We start from the raw sequence: 25,313 nt of genomic DNA on the forward strand, positions 1-25,313 counted from the left end.
GCTGATAAAGTCACAAAGTTGGTGGAAATTAAGTGAACTGTATTTCATGGTAATAAGAAAAAAGGAAACTTACAATGAATTGGTCAGTGAAGAATGAGTAATTTAATGATTGAAACAGCAAAAGCAGATATTAAAACATAGTTTTGGAATACACTGTTAGTTATTATTAAAAGCAAAGTTTCCAAACGCAGACCTTTCCCTTCACTATCTATTTTTGTGAATTAAGCCCTTTTCTCAGACAGTTCTTTTCCATTAGAGAGCAGGTTTGGTTACATATATTTATGCTAAGTGCAATCTTATACTATAGGCAGGATCATTAATTTAAATGGCATACACTTTTTTTTTTTAATGTTTAAGTACAACTGAGCATTTTACAGTAGAATGCATGTCAGCAAACGATACAGATTCTAAACCAGAATAGTTCTAATGGAAACTGTGCTGCTCTCCTAATTCCTTTTGAGAACAACATATTTCAGGTAATCCTGTTTATCTTCTGGTCCTGATAACAGTGCAATAGTTCAAAATGTTGGTCAAGTTAAGTCTAGTTGCATGATCAAGGACTATCCATCTATACTAAGAACATATGAAACATATAGAACCACAGAACTTTAAACAATCCTTAGATAACACTTTGGAAAAAGAAAGATGTGAGAAGCTAGCCATTAAATATATCTGGTACCCAAATGCCAAATTTCAATTAAGATCTCCACTATGTTCTAGACCATTATACGAGTAGGATATTACATCTTTCTACAGCTTTTTCTCATATGAATCACTGGACTGAAGTTAGTCTTGCATATACGGGAGAGGCAGGATGGAATCTGTTTTTGTGAAAGAAGTCACTAAGGTGATGGATGTCCAGGAAGGAAAAAGTTGAGCCTGTTATTTTATTTCAGTTGTGCATTGGCAGGAAGCAGGGCAGTGAACTTGATGAAGCTATGGGTACATGCAGGAGACTTTGCCAAAGCAGTTGGAATAAACATCTTCAAACTTTCAAAGTTTTTCTGAAAATTAATTGAAACACAAAATTAATCATAAATGGGAAATAAGAACCTGCAGTGTTTCCTTTCGGAATATTTTTTCATCAATATTTATTTTCTCTGTAGTTTTTTTCCTCTTTGTTGTCATTTACTCCACAGCAGCATCCAAAACCTTTGACCACACATACAAAATTCTTAGCTCTTTCAAGGAGTTTTCTCACTGAACTTGCAAGGTGTTGTGAAGCTTTCTGTCTTTATACATCTAATGAATCTAGAATTAAGTTAATTACATAACAGAAGTTAGTCTTGAAGTGAAATCTTACATCTTGAGGCTCAGCCCATATTTTTTTATTTTTTGTTAGAATTCTTAAAACTCAGATTTTCTACTTGCTCTTATCAAGTGTGTTGTTACTGCTACCTGATCAACCACCATTATTCAAAGGAGGAAGAAGAAAAAAAAACCATAAAGAGGTCCCCTCCTTCCCCGGCATTTCCTAGATTCAAGGATGAGAATTGCCTCTCCTGGGTGTGGAAAAGCATATAAACTGCAGCTGGAAATCTGGAGCTGAGATTTCTGTGCTACCACTGGTATAAATATATCTTTGACCTCACTGCAGTCAATGCATCTTCTTACACTAGGAAATATTCATAAGAGTTTCCATATGAAGACCCAGACATTGTCATCTTTAATTAAGGCCATATGAATATCTTGATCCATGAAGTGAAGGGTATCTGCATCACAGTGTACACCAACTACTAACATTTGCCCACCCTTATCATAGACTCCTTCTTCGTTGGTTTCACTCCACAATTCATCCCACCTAGGTAAAACACCTGGCATGCTGAAGTGTGGTTCTGTAATAGTCTTGTGGCCTGGTATTTGAACAAATAAAAATTTCCATTCGCAATAAATTAATTGGGATTTTTTTAAAGCATCAACTTTACCTGAGTCACAATTAAAATGCTTAAAACTTACTGCATAAGCCATTCTCACAAGCATTAGGGCAATCACCACAGGGTTTTCCTTTTTTGTAGGGTGTCCGAATTGAACTTTGTAGATTCCCCCTGAAACATCAACATTGCCAACATAAGCTATAAAGTCACTATAACATATCTGAGGTAAAACTTAATTATATGGATGCATACATATATTAATTCACCCTCAGTCTTTGGTTATATGTCAAACAAGTTTTATACGTCTGTTGGGTTTATCTGGAAAGGTTTCAGCAGTGGGGTGGGGAGGGAATTTGCAGGGGTGGCTTCTGTGAGAAGACACCAGAAGCTGCCCCTATTCCAGACAGAGCCAATGCCAGCTGGCTCCAAGATGGACCCACTGCTGCCCAAAGCTGAGCCAATCAGTGACAGTGGTAGAGCCTCTGTAATAACATATTTAAGAAAGGGTAAAAACTGCTGTGCAACAGCAACCAGGAGAGAGGAGTGGGAATATGTGAGAGGAACAACTCTGCAGACACCAAGGTCAGTGAGGAAGGAGGGGGAGGAAGTGCTCCAGGTGCTGGAGCAGAGATCCCCCTGCAGCCCGTGGTGAAGACCATGGTGAGGCAGGTTGTCCTCCTGCAGCCCATGGACGTCCACAGTGGAGCAGAGACCTGCTTGCAGCCCGGGGAGGACCCCACGCCAGAACAGGTGGATGCACCTGAAGGAGACTGTGACCCCGTGGAGAGGAGCCCATGCTGGGGCAGTCCATTCCTATAGGACCGCACCCCATGGAAAGGACCCATGCTGGAGCAATTTGTGAAGAACTGCAGCCTGTGGGAAGGACCCATGTTAGAGAATTTTGTTAAGGACTGTCTCCCATGGGTGGGACCCCACGCTGGAGCAGGAAAAGAGCATGAGGAGGAAGGAGAGGCAGAGACAACATGTTATGAACTGACTGCAACCCCCATTCCCCATCCACCCGCGCTGCTTGGAGGGAGGAGGTAGAGAAATCAGGAGGGAAGTTGAGCTTGGGAAGAAGGGAAGGGTAGGCAGAAGGTGTTTTTAGATTTGTTTTTAATTCTCATTATCCTACTCTGTTTGGCAATAAATTAATTTCCCCAAGTGGAGTCTGTTTTGCCTGTGATGGTAACTGGTGAGTGATCTCCCTGTCCTTATCTTGGCCCACAGGCTTTTTCTTATATTTTTTTCTCCCCCTGTCCTGTTGAGGATGGGGGAGTGATAGAGCAGCTTGGGGGGCTATCGGCAGTCAGCCAAGGTCAACCCACTGCGATATATTACAATGTAAATGTGAAAATTAATTTTAGGCGTTTTATGAAACCATCACTCTGCCTTAAATTTCCCACTAAAGTTTTTGGTCTTAATTATAGTCTTCACTGTACTGTACATATTGATATGCCTTTCTGAACCAAGATTTCAAGTAGAATGTGCAAAATATTTGTGATTTTCTATTATCAAAATTAGGATTTTTAGGCAAATTAAATTTAATCTGAAAATGTGTCATTTTTATCTGTTTTATGTTTTTGCTTGTTTAAAAATTCTTTTGATGAGTGTTTTTCTGTCTTTTTGTATTCCTAATACACCCTTCAAACCTGTTCCTCAGCTATGGGTGATGTGCCCTATCACAAATTTCACCATCTCCTGACTAAATTTGATAATGTAAAAAGAAGTTCCAGAATCAGAATCAATACGTACATGGGGCAGTACTGGCAGACATAAAAGTATTTGTATTTACTGTTCGGACAGAAAGCGACGGCACATCCAATTTGATAAGAATTGTACCAAACCACCTGTAGGTATAAGAATAAAAATCATGGGAGAATTAAAAATATACATTTGAAAATCATTTAAGTACAATATGCATTACAGAAGTTAATAAAGTTAAGTCACTTTATTTACCCTTTAAAATAAAATAAAAGTTCCATCTTGCTGGAAAAACTTTTTTTTCCCTGCTTTCACCCCTTGAAGCAAAGAACTTTTAGGATATAATGATAATAATTTATCACACATATATAAAATGTTTGAGTTAAACTGTCTCAATTATGTATGTTTTCATTTAATTAAAACTGTTGGAGAAGATGTAGAAATCATGATGTAAAATTTTATTTCCTGTGTTTTGTGCAGGTGAACAGAGGAGTTTATCATAAGCCATTGTCCAACTGGAAACTCTCTGAGTCAATGGAATTCTGTAGACTGTAACAAACCTATTTATATTTCCTTCCTGATACTTTGATAACCCTATTTTTCCAGTGTTTGAGCAATTTTCAGATGTTAAACAAACAAATATGTTTCTTCCCTTGGTTTCTTCCTGAATTTTTGAAATACCGGTATCTTTACTCTTTACTCCGTAAAGACACTTCGTCTATTATTTTCATCTTAATGCTGTTACTTTGAAAGTTTTCATCTTGTTTTGTCAGAATAACTCTTGTGTCTCCATTGTACTTATTCCATTTAAAAATAATGAAAGGGTAAAAGTTGCTTAGCTAATATACAGATATTTATTTATTCAGCCTGAAATATAAAAAAGTTGCATCTACCTGAGTGTAATGGCCAATCATAGCACCTGGTGGTTTTGCTCCAATTCCATACTGGAAATTTTTCTTCTCATTGTACCAGGTCTGAATAACATCTGACCATGAGAAAGGGGCAGATGACATGAAGAGGTTTTCGCCACATTGTACAGCTGAAAAGAGAAAGGTACTGAGAAATGCATAAAAGATACACCTGTGAGAAAAAGACAGCAAAAGCTGGTATGATTTCCATGGAAGTTCTCATCCCAGATGGGACAGCAGGGTGTTTTTTTTTCCTCCAATTCAGTGACATCAGCCTTGGTCAATACTGAGGTTGTCACTTGACCAGTTTTCAGCATGGCCAGCCTGTTTGGCTGGTAGTTTGGTTGTTGACAAACCTTTTGCATATCTGTAGATATACCTGCACGTGTACACCACAGATTCACGACTGTAATTTTGCTATTTGAAACTTAGCAAACTAGTCATTATTCAGGTCACAGCTCAGTAATCTTGGGAAAATCCCAATAACGCAAAGATTACTTTGGGTGCACAAGAAGGTGTCTACAGTATCGTCACCTACTGTTTTTATTCAGGTACAACCCCACTGCGTACGCATTAGTTCTTGTCTGGAATTCACCTTAGCAAGAACCAGAGGATTTGTTTTTTAGGCAAAAAGTATGGGGACTGAAGGACAGTCCACATCTTACGTGCAGTATAGACAGAAGTCAGTCAACACCACATTGGGCACTGATCGTGACTACTGTTAACGCAGTATAGCTGTAACTTCAATATCCAATGACTGAAGTGTTTACATGAGCCTCCAAGATAGTTATGGGTTGCAAATTGCCAGGGGATTTAAAAACTATGAATCTCATCTTAGAAATGATGTTTAACACCACCAGCTGGTTTTGGACCTTCACCTTTTGCCCCTTCCTTCCTAGAAAATTTCATCCCAGCACATGCAAGCTAGTTTCTGCAGTAGACTGGGTCTAGATTCTCTTCTTTCTGATGGATATTTTGAGAGAATATGCTTTCTCACTATGATTTTTTTCACCTACTGAAGAAAATGGGATATACCTGTGTAAAACTGATGCAACTGGGATGAGAATGAACTTTTTCTCAGTTACTGGGCAGATTTATATCTGGAATTTTGCCTTTGTCTCATGCACCAACAAAATCACATTCAATATAAATGGCATCTCAAAAAACCCCCACAAAAACCAAACTGGTCACAACAATAACATGTATGACATTATTCAGTTAGCATTCATGCTTCACTTACTGGTTTTCCTCATGTTAGCAGGACTGTGACTTAAAGTACATCGATTGGCCCATTTTTGGGCATTCTTTTCAGCCAGAGGACACCATTCCTTAATGAAAGAAGAAAATATTAGTCATACAGACATGTACCAATGAATAACCCCTCATGAAGGAACAACATTTGGAAATTACACTTCAAATCAGAAAAAAATCATATACAAAATCTTTTTCTTCCCCTTTTTTGGGGGGTAGGGCGAGTAGGAACACAGTTACTATGCACCCAAGAGAAGAATAGAAACTGTGAAGGCTGATGAAGAATGCATCAGAAAGAAATGAACAGTGCCATGGCTCTGCTTTTTCCTTTTCTTTTTCCTCCAAAAGAAAGACATCATTGTTCATACACCACAACATTTTCCAGACTTATTTTTCCCACCTGCCCAGCTTTATGTTTCTCTTGGTGCTGGCCATGCTGAATCCTTAAGAAAGGTCTGGAGGGTGAATCTGTAGCTAAATAAAATAATGTGACCTTGCATACAATCCTGCATCTCTCATAGGGTCCATTACTCATTGCAAATAGATTTACAGCATGCAACTTACCATCTTCATCATGTTGCTGGCAGTTGGTTGTACTCCTCTCCTGAGAGTATTATGTCTGTCAACAATCAGCTTCTGCTGATCTGCTTTGCTAGTTGACAGAATATCGAAACCTTCAGGTTCCTAAATTGAAAGAACATGTTATATTTCTTTTTCATTTGAATGTAACAAAATCCTGAATCCTGTCTAAGAAATATTAAAAAACCAAAATACTAATATCAACCAATGAGGTGATCCCTGTGATGGAGAAGGTACTGTGATACGCTTTGTCTCCTAAGTATCTCTAGGGGTGCTTCCATGTGGAGTAACACTTCCAGTGGTTCCACAGCATAGAGCTTAGCAGTAATAACACTGGTTCCTGCATTGTATCTGCCAACCCTCTGTGGATGGCTGAGGTAAACTGGAACATCTCATGTGCCTGTAGACTCTTAAATTTAGGCAACTGAATCAGACTTAATTTACTATTATTATAAATTCCTTCATGAGGTTTTGAGGAAATAGGATCTAAAAATCAGCTGAAGATGTGAATGTGCTTATGATGTGTTCCCCTTCTTCAATATTTTAAACATGCCTATCAATGTTTTTCTTATTGAAGGAACCTGTTATTTAATCACAGGATCATGACAGACCTCTTGTGGTACTTCATCAGGACATCCTACGAAACAAAAAAGCGTGCCTATGTTTTTCATGCCATAGATTTTCTTCCACTCCTGCCATAACTGATAGCATTTCTCAAATATTTAATGTGTTTTCCAATTAAGAAATAGCCATGTGAAGAACTCAGCCTCCTCTTTACAACCATTCTCACTAGTCTTCTAGACTGCAGCATGGAGAGCAGAAATTGAAGAATTAGGGAGAAACGTAGTCAAGCCTTCAGTCACATTAGTGTTTCTGAAGCAGAAGTAGCAAACTTCAAACTTCAGAATAAGTATGGTTTGGGAGGAACCACTCTAAGTGTGCACTGAGTATTTAAGTTTGTTTAGCTGTTTGAGGGAAGTCAGTGATACACGTTGAGAGGATGGGACTGTGAGCAAAGGGAGAGACACATAGCTCAGGACCTGCAGGACAAGAAAGGGAGAGAGTTAGGTAACTGCTGCCTGTAAAAGTGTAAGGAATTAACAGGAAGAGGGCTGGATCTTTGGGAGATCCAAGTTACTGGATCTGTGTATGGCAGCTTCTGGAAAATATAGTTATCTCTGACCCAACTTGTAAGTAACATTGAGCCTACACATGGTTTAGTGTGCAAGTGTGGAACCAGTCTACTGCTTTAAAATTAAACAGACTTCAAGGGTAAATGCTTTCCAGATCCTAGATGTCTAATCAGTCTCTTTCTGCATGACAGGTGTGCATAGGAAAAAACATGTTCAGTCAGATCACAAGTATGTTGGGTCCCATCCAGATTTTCTGAGTACAGAGTGTGGCTCCTACCTCTCCAGTGGACAGAGGCAGCACAGCTGCGAGACACAGGAACAGCACTGGCAGAATCATCTCTGAAAAGGGGAGAATGAGGATTTAATTTATTTTCTGTGGAGCTTTCATTTCCATGAATACATAATTCATCTTTCTTCTGTGTATTTCCTGGCTTTTTCTCAAGTAGCAAGACAATGTTTTCGTTCTGTCCTCCTTCTCTCCTCCTCCCATTTTTAGAAGTAGAAAAATAAAATTCGTTCCCCCGCTGCATTTTGAAATTTCTATGAATCAACTGCTTTGCACGTCTCTTACTTCCTCCTGCAATCCTGGCCAAATACCTTCACCTGAATTCACAGTACAGGAGGACATTCATGCTTCCCTTCCTGTAGGAAGCCTTCTGTTCATTGCCACACTGCGGAACGGCTGAGGTGGGATGCTGCTTTTAGCTTGCTTCTGTGTCTGCCTTAGTCTGAAACTTTCCCTACTCCCTGTCACTTGCTTTGAATGCGCTTCATTGGTTGAAAGGGGTGTTAGACACCCAGCCCATGTGCAGACCTCTGCGCTTAGGTGTTCGAGTCTAGATTTAAACGCCTTTAATGACCAGCACTGTGAAGTCTTGCACACAAGCTGGGGCAGAACTGGCTGGACCAGAAATGGACCAGCAGTGGCTTCCTGGGAAAGACTTCTTTCAGAAAGCTTTTTGGGTTTGTTTTTGTTTTTAAAAGACAACTCTTGATTATATTACAGGTAGTGTGGAAAGGCAGCAGAAATGAGAGCCTTCTCTAACTGAAGAAGCAACCACCAGACTTTGCGCTCCAAGATTCTACTTGCTTAGGAGGCTCAAAGCACCACACCATCCCACTACAGTGATCCAGGAGGTAATAGGTCACTTCAAAATTCTGGTGTCTGATTGCAATCAGTCATAGGAGTTACATACATCTTGTTTCTGCTTAGGTACCTTGGGCAGGCAAGCAGGTGACTACAGTGGAATTTACTTATTTTGGCATTTTTCCCAGCCTCCCACTCCAAGGGAATTTATGGGCATGTTGCCACAGAAGTATATTATTAGCTTAACTTCTAATTCGGTTTTTGAGGGGTTGCTGGTTTTAGTTTTAATTTATTCTTGGGGACAGGCCAATAGGCTTTGCTGATCTTTCCATATTCAGCAAAGCCCCTTTACCTTGAGGCAACCAGTTTATATAAAACACAAGGTGCTCTGGCTCTTGCAGAACATGTGGGTCAGAAAAACTACCCTTTTCTAAAAGGTACAGCAAGGCCCATTTTCCTCACCAGCTTGCTTACATTGTACTGGAGGTGACCCCCAGTCCCCAGCCTGTAGGCAGAGATGGTGCTCCAGCTCTGCTAAAGAGCAAAGCTCATTGAAGTGGACTGTGACTATGGGCAGCTGTGGCTCAGAGGCCAAAAACCTGGACTGACTGGCCACATCTGTACAATTAAACTGTCACAGCCTTCAAAATAGGGTGGCTTATTCCAAGCACTTGTAGTTGAGGAAGGATCTAATTGATCTGGGGGAAAAACATAGTTGTAATTAACAGTCTAAGTCATTGATTTCCTGTTCTGGGTATTGCTTTATGTCACTTATTTTTGATTTTGACATCACCTATGCCTCCTTGAGGTACTTTAGGATCACAGAATTGTTTTCTTACTAACTTTTCTACCACTTATTTCTCTGACCCATTACAAAACTTTGCAGTGTATATGACCTGGGAGTTTAGCAATAAAAGACTGTACTCCCAATAGCATGAAAAATTATTCTTTTCACTTAATTTCTAACTGGAAAGTAAATAGAGGTGGGGGTTATTTTTAGCTATACTCAAGTTACAAGCAAAAATATGTCTTTTGAGTGTAAAATGTGATGATATGCAAATAGAAAACAATCCTTTTTGCACCTAAAACATGTAAAACCAAATTCTCTATTTCAAAGGAAAAATAACTCTTCACTGAAATTGTGAAGCTTTCTGTTTTGCAAACCAAACTGAAGAAGCTAACTTAAAGACATGGGCAAAGCATTCATTCAGTGTAATATTTTCTATGAATTAATGTACAATTGTATATAATTGGTAATGTAATACATGATACAAGTTTCAAAATGCCATTGGAATACTTTTTAAGACCCACTGGGTTTCCTGCTCCAAGATATTAATGTATTGTTGGCAATCCCACTGATTCCAACCAAATGCTTATAGTTTATGAGATGTAAATTTAATTGCTCTGCATTAATTTCTAGGCACTGGTCCTAAAATCAGTCTCTCTGTCCCCCTCCCCTGTTCCCCCTCAATCAAACATAAATCAGGACATGTGCCAAGTCTTATTGACTTTCCTGCAACTCCATCTGTGTACAGGGATCTGCCACTGAAAGATGGTGCTTTAGCATCCCTAGTTTGTATGAGTTTAGCAAACTTGTGTGAATATGTTTTTCCTATCCCTCCTCCTAAAAAAAAAAAAGGTATATCCTAAATTATTCATAAAATTGGCTATCTATTAGAAAAGAACTTTCCCATTATTTTTTATTATCCTTGAAAAACACCTGGAGTGGAATAATACTAGCTGTGATTTCACTTCTACAGCATTCTTGGACAAAGTTCTACTTAGCAGCCACCTTGCACAAAAGTGGTAAGTTGCACAAGGTGGTGATTTCCCCACTCTGAAAAGAAGTGGTAATAGCTACATATAGCAATAGAATATACTGAACCGAATATATATCCAATTCAATATGTTCAGTCTGTCCCTGTCTCTTTCTCTATATACATATAACCTGCCAAGATACTGCTTTCTTGCATACAGGCAGCTTTTCATCTGTTTTTGATTGTTCATCAATTTTCTCCTCCTTTTTTTCAGCTCGTGTTACACTATTGACTATGTAATCCTTATTTTTCACTGAATAAAATCCTCTTTCTGTGACTGTCCTAAATTGTCCTAAATTGTTCAAGAAGTCTTCTGACAATAGGTTGCATTTTAATACATGAAAAAAATGTAATACTTTAAACAAACAAATCAATCTAAATCCTACCTTTTGTTTCCAGGAAGATCAGAAGTTTCTTCCGTCCTTCTTCAGCTGGTTGTGGAAGTGACTAGAGCTCTTCACCAAAGGGTCATTTATAGGTCTTCTGTTTCCTGATAGGACAAGGTGACTCAGTGTCACAGGTATTATAAAATTCAAATAGTGACCAGATAGAATAGCGCATTTGGCAAGTGCACATTCTTCTAAGGAGAAGGTTTTTTGCTTGTGTTCCATTTTTATTTCCTCTTACATCTTGTATTGGAAGAGATTAAATAGTCTGAAATGAGTTTTGTATGTATTGTTCCTTATATATGAAATTTGCAGTCAATGTGAACTCCAGGTACAAAGGCTGTCTGCTAATGATTGACACATCCAGTTATAGTGAGACTTGATCTTAAACTCCAGGAATGAAAATAAACTCGGCTGGCTACTGACGTGTCTCCAGACTGACATTGTAGTAACCAAGAAGGAATCTTGCCTATTGATTTTTCCATGGGGGTAAAAAACTTCTTGGGCCAAGTTCCTGTTCATGCTATGGATTCTTTACATCAATCCTGTAGTATAAAAGTCAAAGAAGTAGAGAAGACTATTTCTGTAATTGATTCTTTTACCCAGTATTGGATAAAGATTAAAAGATTATTGTGTGCACTAACATTAAAACACATTTAGTAGTTTGATTTGACATTGCCGGGTACATGGAGTAAGATGAGAATGGGTGGAAATACTGCCAGATCAGAAGGGTATTTGCGTGCACATAGACTGTTTCTGTTCACATTTAGTCTTAAGCAATTACTGACCAGAGCAGCTATCATTGTCTGCTTTTATATTAAACATTGGGGGTTTTTTATTTAAATTCAGGTCTTCCTTCCTCATTGCCACTCAACTCCTACCCTAGTCCCTTGTGAAGTGTGCCTTCAAAACAGTCGTTTGCTTTTAATTACCTGGGAAACCTGTATATAGGCTCTACCAGACAAAATGGGAGTGGATGATTTGTTGTTTTGTAATTATACGGAAATAAACACACTGTCAGCAAGTTTGTGGTTGACACCACATTGCCGGGAGCAGTCAATATGCTGGATAATAAGGCTGCTGTTCAGAGGAATCTCAAAAAGCTGGAGAAGTGATTTGACAGAAATGATCTGAAAGTAAGCAACTGGAAGAGACCAATTTTCTAGGGAGCAGCTCTTAAAAAAAGCACTTAAAGGTTGTTGGTGGACGACAAGTTGCATATGAGTAAACAGTGCACCCTTGCAACAGTGAGGGCTAACCATGTACCGCACTGCATCAGCCCCTACGTAGTGAGAGTATTGAGAACAGCACTTCTGAAACTGTCTGGACTAGCATGCCCAGTTTTGGAGTCCCCAGTACAAGAAAGACATTAACAAGCTGGAGTAAGCCTAGCAAAGGGCCACTATGTCGGCAAGGGGAAAGGCAGAGATGGACTCTTTTACAACATGGACATGAGGCAAGGACCACTGATTGCAACCCTAACTAGATAAAAAAAAAAAAAAAAATTTTACGGTGGGTTTGTTAAGGACTAAAGCAGATTGACTAGGGAGGTGGTGGATTTTGCATGCTTGGAGATATTAAAAACTGGGCAAGGTGCTGAGCAATCTAATCTTAAACTTTCAAGTTTACGATGTTTTGAACATGGTGTTAGACCAGATGAGCTTCAGATGTGCTGTACCACCAAAACTGTTCTAAGGTTGCATGATTTTTATATTGTTTACACTGGAAAGGCACCAAATGAGACTTGTGTTATTTTACTTGTTGACAGATATGACAATTTAATTACAGTGGGAAGCTCTAATTGTTGTATGAGAAAGCAAGTGTTACTAACATAATTGTTATAACCATTAATAATGAAAAGGTTGCATTCAGGTTATCAGTGAACCACGGATCCTAAGGTAAAGACTAGATCCTATAATGCTCACGTCATTCATCTCTCTGCCCAATATACACTGAGACCTCTTGAATCAACTCTCCATTCAAGTGTAAGAGTTGTCCTTAAACCTGAACGAATGATTCAGAACAACATCCTATCCTGTAATAACTTTTCTGTGAATAGAAATTCTGTCATGACACTTCATAAATTGTTCCTATAGTTTATTATCCTAGAATCATAGAATTATGGAACAGCCCAGGCTGGAAGGGACCTTGAAAGATCATCTGGTCCAACCTTCTGTGGGAAAGGCAACCTAGATGAGATTATCTAGCATCCTGTCCAATCACATCTTGAAAATCTCCAGCGATGGAGACTCTACCATGTCCCTGGGGAGGATGTTCCAGTAAATGATTGTTCTCACAGTGATAAATTTATTTCTTATGTTGAGATGAAACCTATCTCAGGGCAACTTGTACCTGTTGCCCTCTGTCTTCTCCATGTGGCTCCTCGTGAAGAGACAGTCTCCATCCTCTGAGCATTCTTTTCTTCAGGGAGAAAGGACCTAACTCTTCAGTCTTTCTCATAGAACAAGTTGTGCAGCCCATTGATTATTTTTGTGGCCCTCCTTTGGACGCTCTCCAAGTCTGTCCACATCTTTCTTGAATTGCAGAGATCAGAATTGGACACAATAGTCCAGGTATGACCTGACAAGCACTGAGCAGAATGAGATGATTACATCTCTGTCTCTGCTAGCCCCTGCAGATGCAGCCCAGGATCTGATTTGCCATTGTTGCTGCAGCAATGCACTGCTGACTCATGTTCAGCTTGTTGTCTACCAGGATAACAGGTCCCTTTCAGCAAAGCTGCTCTCCACCCACACAGATCCTAGTCTGTACTGGGCTCTTTGGTTGTGTCATTCCAGGTGCAGGACTTTGCACTTTGTTAAACTTGTCCAGGTCTCTGTGTAAGATGGCTCTCCCTTCTGATGTGTCCACCTCACCACCCAGTTTTGTGTCATCAGCAAACTTGGTGAGGATGCTTTCAATGCCATAATCCAGATAATTTATGAAGATGTTGAACAGCGTGAGGCCCAGTAGTGATCCCTGGAGGACCACACCTGTGACAGGTTGCCAGCTTAAGTAAAACTCATTAAACTTGGGAAATTAACTTCTTTGATGTCATTGAAGCTACTCAGGTGCATCTCCCTTGATAACATATAGAGAAAAATGGACAATTCCAGGATGTGAATCATTTAATCCTGTATTACTTATCTAAAATAGATTATATCCACAAGACCTACAAATGTCTGTTTTACTTCATTTTCTCTAAATAAAACCTAGAGCAACTAACTCAGCTGAACTGAAGATGTCTAAAGGTTGATGAAATAAATCACATCCACTGAGGAAGCAAAGTGGTCACGCATACAGAAAACATGATTATCTAAACCTCACTTCTCTAGTAAATCACTTTAAGTCTCAGGCATTTATAATGTGTCTGGATGCCTGGCATTGCTAATATAAATGCAATTCATTATCTTTCTTAAAATTTTCATGCAAGCTCCATCTTATCAGTCATAAGCTACTTGTTTCCATTTTTTCAGATATGTATAGCCCCTCTCTCTCTCCCGACATTCATCTTTCACCCACTTTTCAGATTCTGACCATGACTTCCTCAGCCCCTGGTGATGACTTTCAAATTTTAGTTGGTAAAGTTTCAGCATCTTTAGTTTTGTTATGGGAAATTGGTCAGTAAACATTTGCAGAGCTATCTCTGGACCTTTTGATGCCTACAAAAAATGTCAGTGCAGTAAGCTAGCTCTAGTCTGTGGATATTGTCTTACAAATAGGTCAAGACCATTTTATTTTGTCTTTATTATCTCCATTTATTATCCTTGTTTTTCTGTACACCTCTTTTATCTTGGCTGGTAGCTAACTATACAGCCTCTAGGAGGAAAAGCATCCATTTATTCTCATTTGTACATCATCTTCTAAAATTGTTTCTTAGCACAGAACAGGGTACCAGAGGCTATCACAGTAAGACCAAAAAGCACTAATAAACTACATAAGGAATCATACTTCAGATTCCTCTCACCTGCCTTTAATGTCCAGATGTTGCATGCCTAGCACAAAATATGTATCTAGAGTCTCTCAATAGTCAACAGAGAGTAAGAGACACCTTTCTCTTTTCTTATCTTAGACACCTATCTTAAGTAAATTATCTTCTGAAAATATTGTTCTGTTCTTCTTGGCTACAAAGAGAGCCTGACCTAGTCTAGAAGCCACAAAAGCCTTTGAAACCCCACTCTGCTGAAATATTCCTGTATGTGGGAGGCAGTGTCCAAATATCTAGATGTTCCTGGTTTTGTTCCACTTCGTGACTGTAGAAAAAATGAGAGGAGAATTAGTTGTAGAAAGAATTAGATTTTTTCCAGTGGAGGAAAAATAATTGTTATCATAGGTTGGGATTAATCTCAGCTAAGTTTATCAATCTAAAAATTCATTTTTAGTCTTTAAAGTGGCAGGTAACCTCCAGGTTCATCCTACTTAAAGACTGACCTTGGGTGACTTCTCTGTCCACTGATTAAAACAGACACCTGAATTAAAGATGTCAAAACATTTGAGAGAGAAATTCCACCTTCCCAACCATACAATCACTTCTGTTCAGCAGTCCTGCATTATGAATGGGTGAAGCTGTCTCATTTTCTGCCCGCCACAAACCGAAAGCCCAAATGCTTATGTGGAGTTTCATGCCAGTTATGCAAATGGAACAATCAATAAATTCATTGCTCTTAAAGGCCAAAGAGGCCTTCTGGCAGCTTTCCCACTGGTATTTTAGACATAATAGGCCACATTCTTTTCTCATGCTCCATATGATGAACGTGTTCTCAATTATTCGAGCATATCATTTTTTATTACCCTGAACAACAGTGTGCTCTTTTCTATGTATCATCTGCCTTTATCTCAGAGAGGTAATTTCTTTGTGAACAGTGTAACCTCAGATCACATGCTTGATAAATATTTTGAGTCCATTATCGAGATTCCAAACTATATTAATAATCCTGAAAGAAACTTGTTGCCTCAGCTTTTATTTCTACCTCATTTCCCAAGGCCTCAGTTTTACCAGAAAACTGATGGAAATATAGTGCCATTAACCACAATCTTTGGAAAAAAGCAGCCTGAAAGCTCCACTATGTATCTCTAGGAACAGACTGGTTGCAAAGTTAATCACTGAGGCAGAGTGCTTCCATCCTGGAGATGATACTGGTTCTTTCAAGAGTCAGTGGCTCTTTCTTCCCTCTCCATCGTCCTTAACTTCTGCACACAGGGCACAAAACCCAGGCTCTTCTGTAGCTCCTCCCAGAGTACTAAAGCCAGTAACTCTAAGCAAGCATGACTTAGAAGAAGATTAAACAACTCCTTTATTTGGTAACTTCAGACATCTGCCATAGCAAATGCATTTAGCAACAGTGCATTTATTTAGAAGGATTATGTTTCAAGGATCTACTCTATTAGGCAGTCACACAGAAAAATGCAATGAAAAATGAAATTAAATTTCCATAGTTTATCTGACAGAAGTTTTTCCGTGTTTAGGGTGAGATGTTGCTTGCCACTATTTTAGCAGTATAGCAAGGTTGTATAACAATATCCTTGTACCATACTATGTTTTTCTATAAGGCCTCATTTAGATCTTTGATACAGTTAATTCCCAGCATACCTGCTGTTATTAGTTCTGATGAAAAAATGTCAAGAAGAACGTGTTAGATGTCATGGAAGGGAACATCTGTGATAACACTTTGGGCCTGGAAAAGATGATAGAAAAGGAGCATTCTGTGGATTTTTATAAATGTCCAATATATATTTCTTACCCTTTGTTGAACATAGATCATTTAAGGCAACAGTACGTCCTTGGGTATGTTCCAAAATTCAGTATCTTCACTGAGTGTTGCACTGGACTAATGGAGCTCTCACTTCTCTTCTTTCCAAAGGGGTTTTTTAGGTAGAGTCTAGCCTGTAGCCTGATCAAACCCTGAGGTGGTCTAAAGCAAGAGTCCATTACAGAAATAACAAAGTCTTGTGTTTAAGACTAGTAATATACTTTATTAAGAAAGTAGACTTGGAATTAAAAAATAATTCTATCAGGGAATCTGAGTGGAAGAAAATTTTGTTATAAAACCATATTTCTGTTTTTCTATATCCCTGTATGTATTTATCTCTCCATGACTCAGAGTAGGGAAGAAAATCTGCTGGGCAAGGAGAGTTGTGTTCACAGTGCAAATGCATTTTGCTCCAGCACCTGTGGTTCCCCAAGCATTGCACATCAGCACAAATCTTCATGTCTTTTTGGCTGACTCAAGACAACTTCATTGGAAATTCAGTCATTGTTTCACTGGGAAAAGTGAAAAGGGAAAAGCCCAAAATCTTTTTGACCTACTTCCCACAAAAAGGCCTTGTCTTAATACCATGAACAGGAAATGTTCAGGTGCAAATTTACCATAGTCAGAGAGCTTAATAATTATTTCTATGAATAATGTACTTCCAGTTTTTATTGAGAAACCCCAAAATCTTTGGGAGCAATTTCTTTTCCTTCTACAGGTTAAAAAGATATCCTGCTGTCAAGTACCTGGACACGGTTCCAAATGCTTTCTTAAGTAATGTTGTCTCCATCGTCACACTAAATCCTATACATACAAAGGTAATAAAAGCTGAACCTTTTTTTCCAGGTATTCTATGTTAGTAGACATACGCAATACAGGAAACTTTATCTATCAACCTACACATCTAAAGAACTGCTGTGCCAAAACTAACTCAAGTGTGATTACAATATAAGAAAGAAATACAGACGCTACTGAATTGTGCGTTTTGTTTCTTTTTAAGAAGTATTTGTAGTCTACACAACATTATAACTGTGGCCATCTCCTGCATTAGTGGTTTATAGAGTCACATCCCCTTTGAATTCACTTAAAAACAAGGTTTACTAGGAAAGATGGTGAGAAGTTCTGAAGAAAAGAATATTATGAAGACCATTAAGACCACATTCTCCAAGTCATTTAGGCACCTGAAATGGAATTAATTTAATTAGACACAGGCATCTGTATTTGAGTAAGACTCCTTTCATAGACTCTGGAAATTAACAGGCATCTTTGGGGCATGTTTCATTTCATCCTGAAGTTAACATCTAAACAAATTCATACTGTGTCCTAGAAGTACCTGTTTATCTTATGATTATCAAATGGCTGTATTAAAGTTTCATATTTTTTTAATTCCTCCATTTAAAATTTTTTTTTATTTAACTAATTAATGAAAGAGATACTAAAAGTTAGCTTTGTTAGGATAAACAAGTGTAGCAGAAGCTGAGGGAAATGAGTGAAGGAAGGGAATAGCATATTCAAAGCTGGTGCACACCTCTGGAGTGTTAGTCTTTCCAGTTCTTTTCTTGTTTTTACAGGGAATTTCCATAGCTTCTCTCTGGTTTGTGTGAGATTTTCTACGGTTTCTCATGCTGGGGAAGACAGATTAAGAAAAGACAGAATCCAGTCAGAGTCAGGGCAAGAGGAAGAGAATGCCAAATGCCAAAATGTGGAAAGTGAACTGTCTGTCATTAGATGAAGGGTGAATTTGTGAAGGTTAAGAGAGACTTTATGGTGCTTATCAGAAAGAAAAAAAGGACCAAAGGGGTTGAAGAAAAGTGGAAAAGTTCAATATTGTTAGGAGGTAACTGTGGTTGTTATCTCCCTGGCAAGAAACCCTGAGGATTCTAAATATTTCAGTAGTAAAGATATTTCTGGACATATCTGATAAGCATCAATGAATATGTCCACCCAAGTTATCTCAGAAAAGGGGAAGTAATATTAATCGCAGGATACGATAGGAGGAAACAAGAAGAAAAACGTTGCTTGTCAAATGCAGGAAGTTTGTGGCTCAGTTACAAATGGAACTTAATTTCTGTACACAAAGCCAACCCTTCCTTTCTCCTTCTCTTACAAAAAATGTCATTGAGAGAGATCTGCTTGATACAGATCTTATTCATATGCCGTACATCCACCAAAAGGTTCTGAGAGTCCTCTTTGGATACGTCCTCAGTAGCAAGTGTAGACAAAGTTGAGCAAGCTTGGATTGTTTGCAAGAAAGAACAAATGTCTCCATTCATGGAGACATGAGCACTGCCTGGGGATGAGGGTCATCTGCCTTGGTTGCACACCATACTGCAAATTGTACTTATATAGTTGTACTATATTGCTTTGTGCCTTAGCTGGCTGATACTTGCAGTTCTGTGCTACATGTGTGATGGCTTGCAGAGTTAGATCTCCACATGCTCAGGGAATTATGAAGTGCAGACACACAAGAGGAGATTTTGTTGATGAAACATGTCTGTTGCCAATTTTGCTGTAGCATATTTGAGACATATGCATGGTAGTGACAGGTATTACACAGCACTAATGGGAGACTATCCTTCTGGAGTGTCAGATGAGGCCAGGTAGGACATCCTGCAGTACTTAAAATAACCCTAAATGTCTATATGTAGGCAAATGAATCACATCCCTATTGTTTCAGGCATCGCTGAGTTATCTTGCCTGGCCTTAACTATGCTTCCAAATTCTGGGGATATACCAGAAGTAGTTTGTCATATCTGCATGGCTTTTTAAAAGACACTAAATACCAAAGTTTGGGCAGCTGAATATAGCCCACTGTCTGCTTCAGTCACTTCCCTTCAGATGTTGAACTCAGTTACCTCAACTTCAGTGCCTGGCACTGTCTTGAGAAGCTGTAAGATATTTTTCCTCAACATTAGCTACTGGTTCAGAAATTTTGAGCTTCCCATTTTGTCATATGTTTTGTGGTATCTGACAGCCCTGGGTGGCGCTCTCAGATACACCAGGACATCTTACGCAACCAAGAATAGCTAAGCTCAGGGAAAGAAATGGAGACTTAGCTGTCTGAATGTTAGGCATTTAGTCCACCTTAGGACTCAGTCCATACTAAATGAAGATAAAATTCAGACACTTCAATCCAATTTATCTTTGACATGTCTTTTCTCAGTCTTAGAAAAGGGTGAACCACACTCAACAGGTGCCTATATCTCTCCAGTGACTAAGAGCGAGCCTATGGCAAGATTCAAGTTCACACACCTAATTGTTACACATGACCTGCATGTCCTGACTCTTGTAATCACTGGCAGTAAGATTCAGTTTTCTACAGACATCCAGAAATATTAGGGATACCTTGGAATATTAGAGATATTGTCTTGGTTTTGTCTGGGATAGAGTTATTCTTCCTAGTAGCTGGCATAGTGCTGTGGTTTGGATTTAGTAGGAGAAGAATGTTGATAACACACTGATGGTTTAGTTGTTGCTAAGTACTGCTTATGCTAGTCAAGGACTTTTCAGCTTCCCATGCTCTGCCAGGTGCACAAGAAGCTGGGAGGGGGCACAGCCAGGACAGCTGACCCAAACTGCCCAAAGGGCTTTTCCATACCATAGGGCATCATGCTCAGTATAGAAACTGGGGGGAGTTGGCTGTGGGGCAGTGATTGCTGCTTGGGAACTGTCTCGGTATCGGTCGGTGTGTGGTGAGCAATTGCATTGTGCATCATTTGCTTTGTATATTATTATTATTATTATTATTATTATCATTATTATATTGTTATTATTATAATTACTATTTTACTTTATTTCAATTATTAAACTGTTCTTATCTCAACCCAGGAGTGTTTCTCACTCTTACTCCTCCGATTCTCTCCCCCATCCCATCAGGGTAGGGGGAGTGAGTGAGCAGCTGTGTGGTGCTTAGTTTCTGGCTGGGGCATGACAGATATTCATGTGGCCATGTTGTTTGTTTAGATTTACAGATTACAGTAAAAAAGGCATGCAGCCTAGTGAATCTAAGATACGTCTCTCAGAGTCACAAGAAAATCAAGGCGTTTCTTGTGTCATTTGTGTACTCCAAACCAGATGCTTTATTTGGTCAAATACTCTTGGACAAACAAGGATTTTCAAGACCTGATCTCAGACTGGACCCAGCTGAGATGATTCCTTTGATTTCCCTGAATGCTGCATTGTGTTTACAGACAGAATTCAGCCAGTGCTGTAGGAGAATACAACACCCTTTTGTTATGGTACAAGACCCAAAGAGGATATTTCAACGAGCCCCAGCACGTTGGATAAACACTATGACTTCACTGCAATGTACCTTAGACTAATGTGTAACTAAAGGTTATAGCATCCGAACAGCATGGCCCTAACATGCATTGCCAGGTGCCGTGTAAGTATCCTAATAAAGGTGGATTGGGGTGGCATGAGTTAGAGTTCATACTCTGTGAGTCAGCCTGGGACATTCATCCATTCACAGGTTTCTCATCCAGTCTTTTTCCCCTACATTTCTCTTGACATTGTCATTAATGGAAACAACTTCCAAAGTGGAGATCTCCTCCAGTAAATACTGCCACAGGTGAGTTCTGGGTATAGAACAAAGATGTTACTAACCCTGCAGTCAGAGATTAGGAAACATTCTTTTGGGTTTAGAACTTACATGTTTGATTTTAACAAAACCATTACATATATATGCCTTCTTTCTCTGCAAGTTCTCAGACTTATATAGGAGCAGTCTCTTCCTTGAGGGTTTTTTTTTGTGTGTTTTGTTTTTGTTTTCCTGCTTGGACCTGAGCAGTAGCCAGTGATGGCTGTTTCTCTCTATGTGTGTGTGCATGGATGTGTGTTTGTGAAGCCCGATGCCATATTTGAAGTCTTTCACCTCATTCTTGTCTGACAGCTGACCAAGTACCAAAAGTGTCTGTCACAGACAGATTTTCACTGCAGTTCACAGCTAACATAACAGAGGGAGAGGGGAGGGGAAAGACAGTTCACAAAATGTATGAGGAAACATGCCGTGAAGATGCAGGGATCTCTGTGCAGACAGAGTGTCTTTTGTCTCTCAGGCAGAATGACTCCCTGGCTCAAAGCCCGCAGTGGAGCAAATAACAGAGCAGATTCATTATGCCCTAATGCTGCTACATGACAGTACATCTGGGAAATAAATTATAGACAAAGGTGGGCTCTCCCTCTTTTTTTTTTGTAATCTCAAGAAGTTACCATTGTCTCAGCGTTCAATAGCTTCTTTGTACTCACTAGATCTGCACACAAAGCCCAAAGTTACTTTACTCGAAATAAGTTTACAGTTGCATTGCAAATGTTTCTTCATATCAGTTTTCACTACATTTCTGAAAGAACAAGGGCCTATTATTGATCAGACTTATACAAAACAGATGGGTTTTTTTCTTTTTTATATCGGAGAATAACAACTATATTTAGGTATGAATGGTGAGATTATTTTTTAACAAAGTTTTCATATGTTAAAGTCTGATGTCTGGTCTAAGCTAATCATATAGCTGTTCTGTAGTGATTAGACTGAAAAAGACATCGGTGGAGCATGATTTAACCCATGTGAACAACTTAAGACAAGATGCATTGCATTCTGGAAATGTTGCATGGCTCCATTGATTACACAGATCTTTGACACAGATGTCTGTCTTACAGATCACTAAGTAAAGAATCGTCATTTCTTCTGAACATTCAAAAATTTCTGACTTTTTAATGAGGATCTTGGTTTTTCTACTTAGATTTTTTTCTTTTTCTTTCTTTTTTTTTTTTTTTTTGTAAAACCAGGTGTAATTTTACTTTTTAAAAAAAAATTTCTGAGTGATTGAATCAAACTTTAAACAAGGTTATGTATAAATCTGTAAACAAAGAAACAAAGAAAAATCTCCCACAACCCCATATTAAATATTCACACCAACTATCTTTATAGTTATTTACAGGTGGCATTTTACACTTTTACCATTTTGCTAATCATTGTTTTCACCCACCTCCATGAACTGCCAGGACTGGTAAATGTCTTATTTTCTTCTGAGGTTCTTGACACTTTCTTCTGTGCTTTGGTAATTGCACATCCTCGTGTCATTCAGCTGCAACATAATAGTTAGTGGCTTATCTTAGGAAGCAATGGCTCTGCTCAGAAATAGTTTCTTGTTTCAGTAAGATAAATCTCCATGAGCTTTGACATGGCAAGGGGAAAACATTTGATGTTACACCTCTTCCAGATGAGTAATTTCTTAAACATCCAGCCAAATCTCAGCAATTGCCATCGATTCTGTATTGATTCCCACAACACCTGGGATTCTTGCAGGTATACAGATTTCTCATAAATGATCCTGCTGGCACTCCAAACGGAGCCTGGAAGGAAGAGTCTAGAGAAAGCACCAATAATTTAGTTGGTAGATTTGTGACCTATATGGTAGCTCCATTTGCAATATGCTTCTCTTCTCAAACAGCTAGTTTGGGTTTAGAACACAGGGTTTTCCTAATGTATAAAATGACAGTAATTTTCAGATTTTGAATTTGCACAGAAAGCCCAGAAGAAAGGCACAGCACATAAAAACAGTAAACACACAAATATGAGCCTAAATGATGCCAAATAATTTATGCTGTCACACATTTGGTTTGTAAGAAAGACAAGGTAAGCAGAAATTTTTAAATGGAAGTGCTGGAGTTAAGGCCTTATCTCTGTATACTCTGAGTCTTTATGTATTACATTTGTATATATTTACATATATATTTACATATATACACATACATAGTCTCTCTATCCTTGTCCCCCTGTCTGTACATACATACATGACATAGTGGGATTGAGTGCACCCTCAGCAAGTTTGCAGATAACACCAAGCTGAGTGGTGCAGTTGACACACCTGAGGGATGGGATGCCATCCAAAGGCACCTGGACAAGCTTGAGAAGTGGGCCCATGTGAACCTCATGAGGTTCAACAAGGCCAAGTGCAAGGTCCTGCACATGGGTTGGGGCAACCCCAGTATCAATACAGGCTGGGGGATGAAGGGATTGAGAGCAGCCCTGCAGAGGAGGACTTGGGGTTATTGGTGGATGAAAAGCTGGACATGAGCCGGCAATGTACATTTTCAGCCCAGAAAGCCAACCATATCCTGGGCTGCATCAAAAGAAGCGTGGCCAGCAGGTTGAGGGAGGTGATTCTGCCCCTCTACTCTGCTCTGGTGAGACCTCACCTGGAGTACTGTGTCCAGCTCTGGGGCCCTCAGCACAAGAAGGACATGGACCTGCTGGAGCAGGTCCACAGGAGGCCACAAAAATGGTCAGAGGGCTGGAACACCACCCCTGTGAATAAAAGCTAAGAGACTTGGGGTTGTCCAGCCTGGAGAAGAGAAGGCTCTGGGAGACCTTATTGCAGCCTTTCAGTACTTAAAGGAGGCTTGTAAGAAAGATGGGGACAAACGTTTTAGCAGGTCCTGTTGCCATAGGACAAGGGGTAATGGTTTTAAACTGAAAGGGGGGAGATTCAGACTAGATATAAGGAAGAAATTTTTAACGACGAGGGTGGTGGAACACTGGAAGGGGTTGCCCAGAGAGATGGTTGATGCTCCATCCCTGGAAACATTCAAGGTCAGGCTGGACAGGACTCTGAGCAACCTGATCCAGTTGAAGATATCCCTGCTCATTGCAGTGGGGTTGGACCAGATGACCTTTAAAGGTTCCTTCCAACCCAAACCATTCTATGATTCTACAAAATATGTATATGTATATACCCATACACATATACATATATAAGTGTAGCAAATAAATCCATGCCAGGAACTGTTCTCTAGCTCTGACACAAGTTGGTCACTCTCTCAGCCTCCAAACTGAATGACTGCATTAAAATTGCCTATTGGGGATGGTCTCTGACCCATGCTGATTCTTGAACAATGCTTGGACATTATTTGGGAAAGAGTTAGATAGACAGGTATTCTTCTACCTGCTACAGCACTGAGTGAATCAATGGAGTCTGCAGAACTATTAATTTTGGCTATGTTGACTTGATCTCCACTGGCTGTAGTGGGAGCCTGGGTGACTAACTTGAACATAGCCACCTCTGTATGCACACTCAAGGGCAGCTAGGCTGAATTCCACCTTCATGCTCTCAAGGCAACTTTGAAAGTGAAAACTCACGGCTAGGTTGATTTGCTCAGACAGACATGTGAAGAGCTTTCTAAATTGCTCGTTTACTTGCATATCTTATTTTTTAAAAACAGAAGCTTTAATATGCCATTTGAATGTTCTCTAACAATGAAACAATATTACAGGACAACAGAGAAACTCCCAAAACAAAAGGAGATCCTTCCAAAGCCCAAAAGTAATGCAGTACATTTAAAATTGCTGCTCTCTCTCTCCTACTGGTACTCATCCTGTACCAGTGAAGTCTGCTGTTCATTTTAGTACACACAGATTAACAGCCATCTCTGACTTTATTACAAATCAGCATGAATTTGGGGCCATATGTTGACTACACACTATATGTACCTAACCCAGACACTGTAAGCTTAATGGTTTATAATATAAACAGTATTTGGACCACTTAATAATTTCTGTCTGTCTAGTGGATTTTCTCAATATGTGTGCTGTTGCCTTGGTGCACACATGATAAGCAAGATATTTGCAAATTGCAGCAAGTCCAGTAGAAGGGCATGAAGATGTCTGGGGGCTGGAGTTAATGACATAAGTAGAGATGCTGAGGGAGCTGCATGTGTTCAGCTTGGAGAAGAGAAGGGCAGTGAGGAATATCTAATTTATATTTCAGCAGGGGCTGTAGAGAAGACAGATACATATTCTTCTCAGAGATATACAGCAAAAATACAC

The 25,313-nt window shown here is 39.3% G+C and overlaps 1 protein-coding gene across 1 annotated transcript; it reads right to left on the reverse strand.

Moving 5' to 3' along the window:
• Positions 1-936: 936 nt before the first annotated feature.
• Positions 937-7,786, reverse strand: LOC104035176 (cysteine-rich venom protein TEL1). The gene is made up of 9 exons (XM_075707749.1): positions 7,727-7,786; positions 7,306-7,356; positions 6,302-6,421; positions 5,727-5,814; positions 4,472-4,617; positions 3,630-3,724; positions 1,957-2,045; positions 1,657-1,853; positions 937-990 (listed from the first exon to the last, which is right to left on the reverse strand). Exons 1-9 carry the CDS (start codon positions 7,784-7,786, stop codon positions 937-939), a joined length of 900 nt encoding a protein of 299 aa, XP_075563864.1.
• Positions 7,787-25,313: the final 17,527 nt, after the last annotated feature.

The sequence above is a fragment of the Pelecanus crispus genome, chromosome 3, assembly GCF_030463565.1.
Source record: "Pelecanus crispus isolate bPelCri1 chromosome 3, bPelCri1.pri, whole genome shotgun sequence".
NCBI classification, from domain to species: Eukaryota; Metazoa; Chordata; class Aves; order Pelecaniformes; family Pelecanidae; genus Pelecanus; species Pelecanus crispus.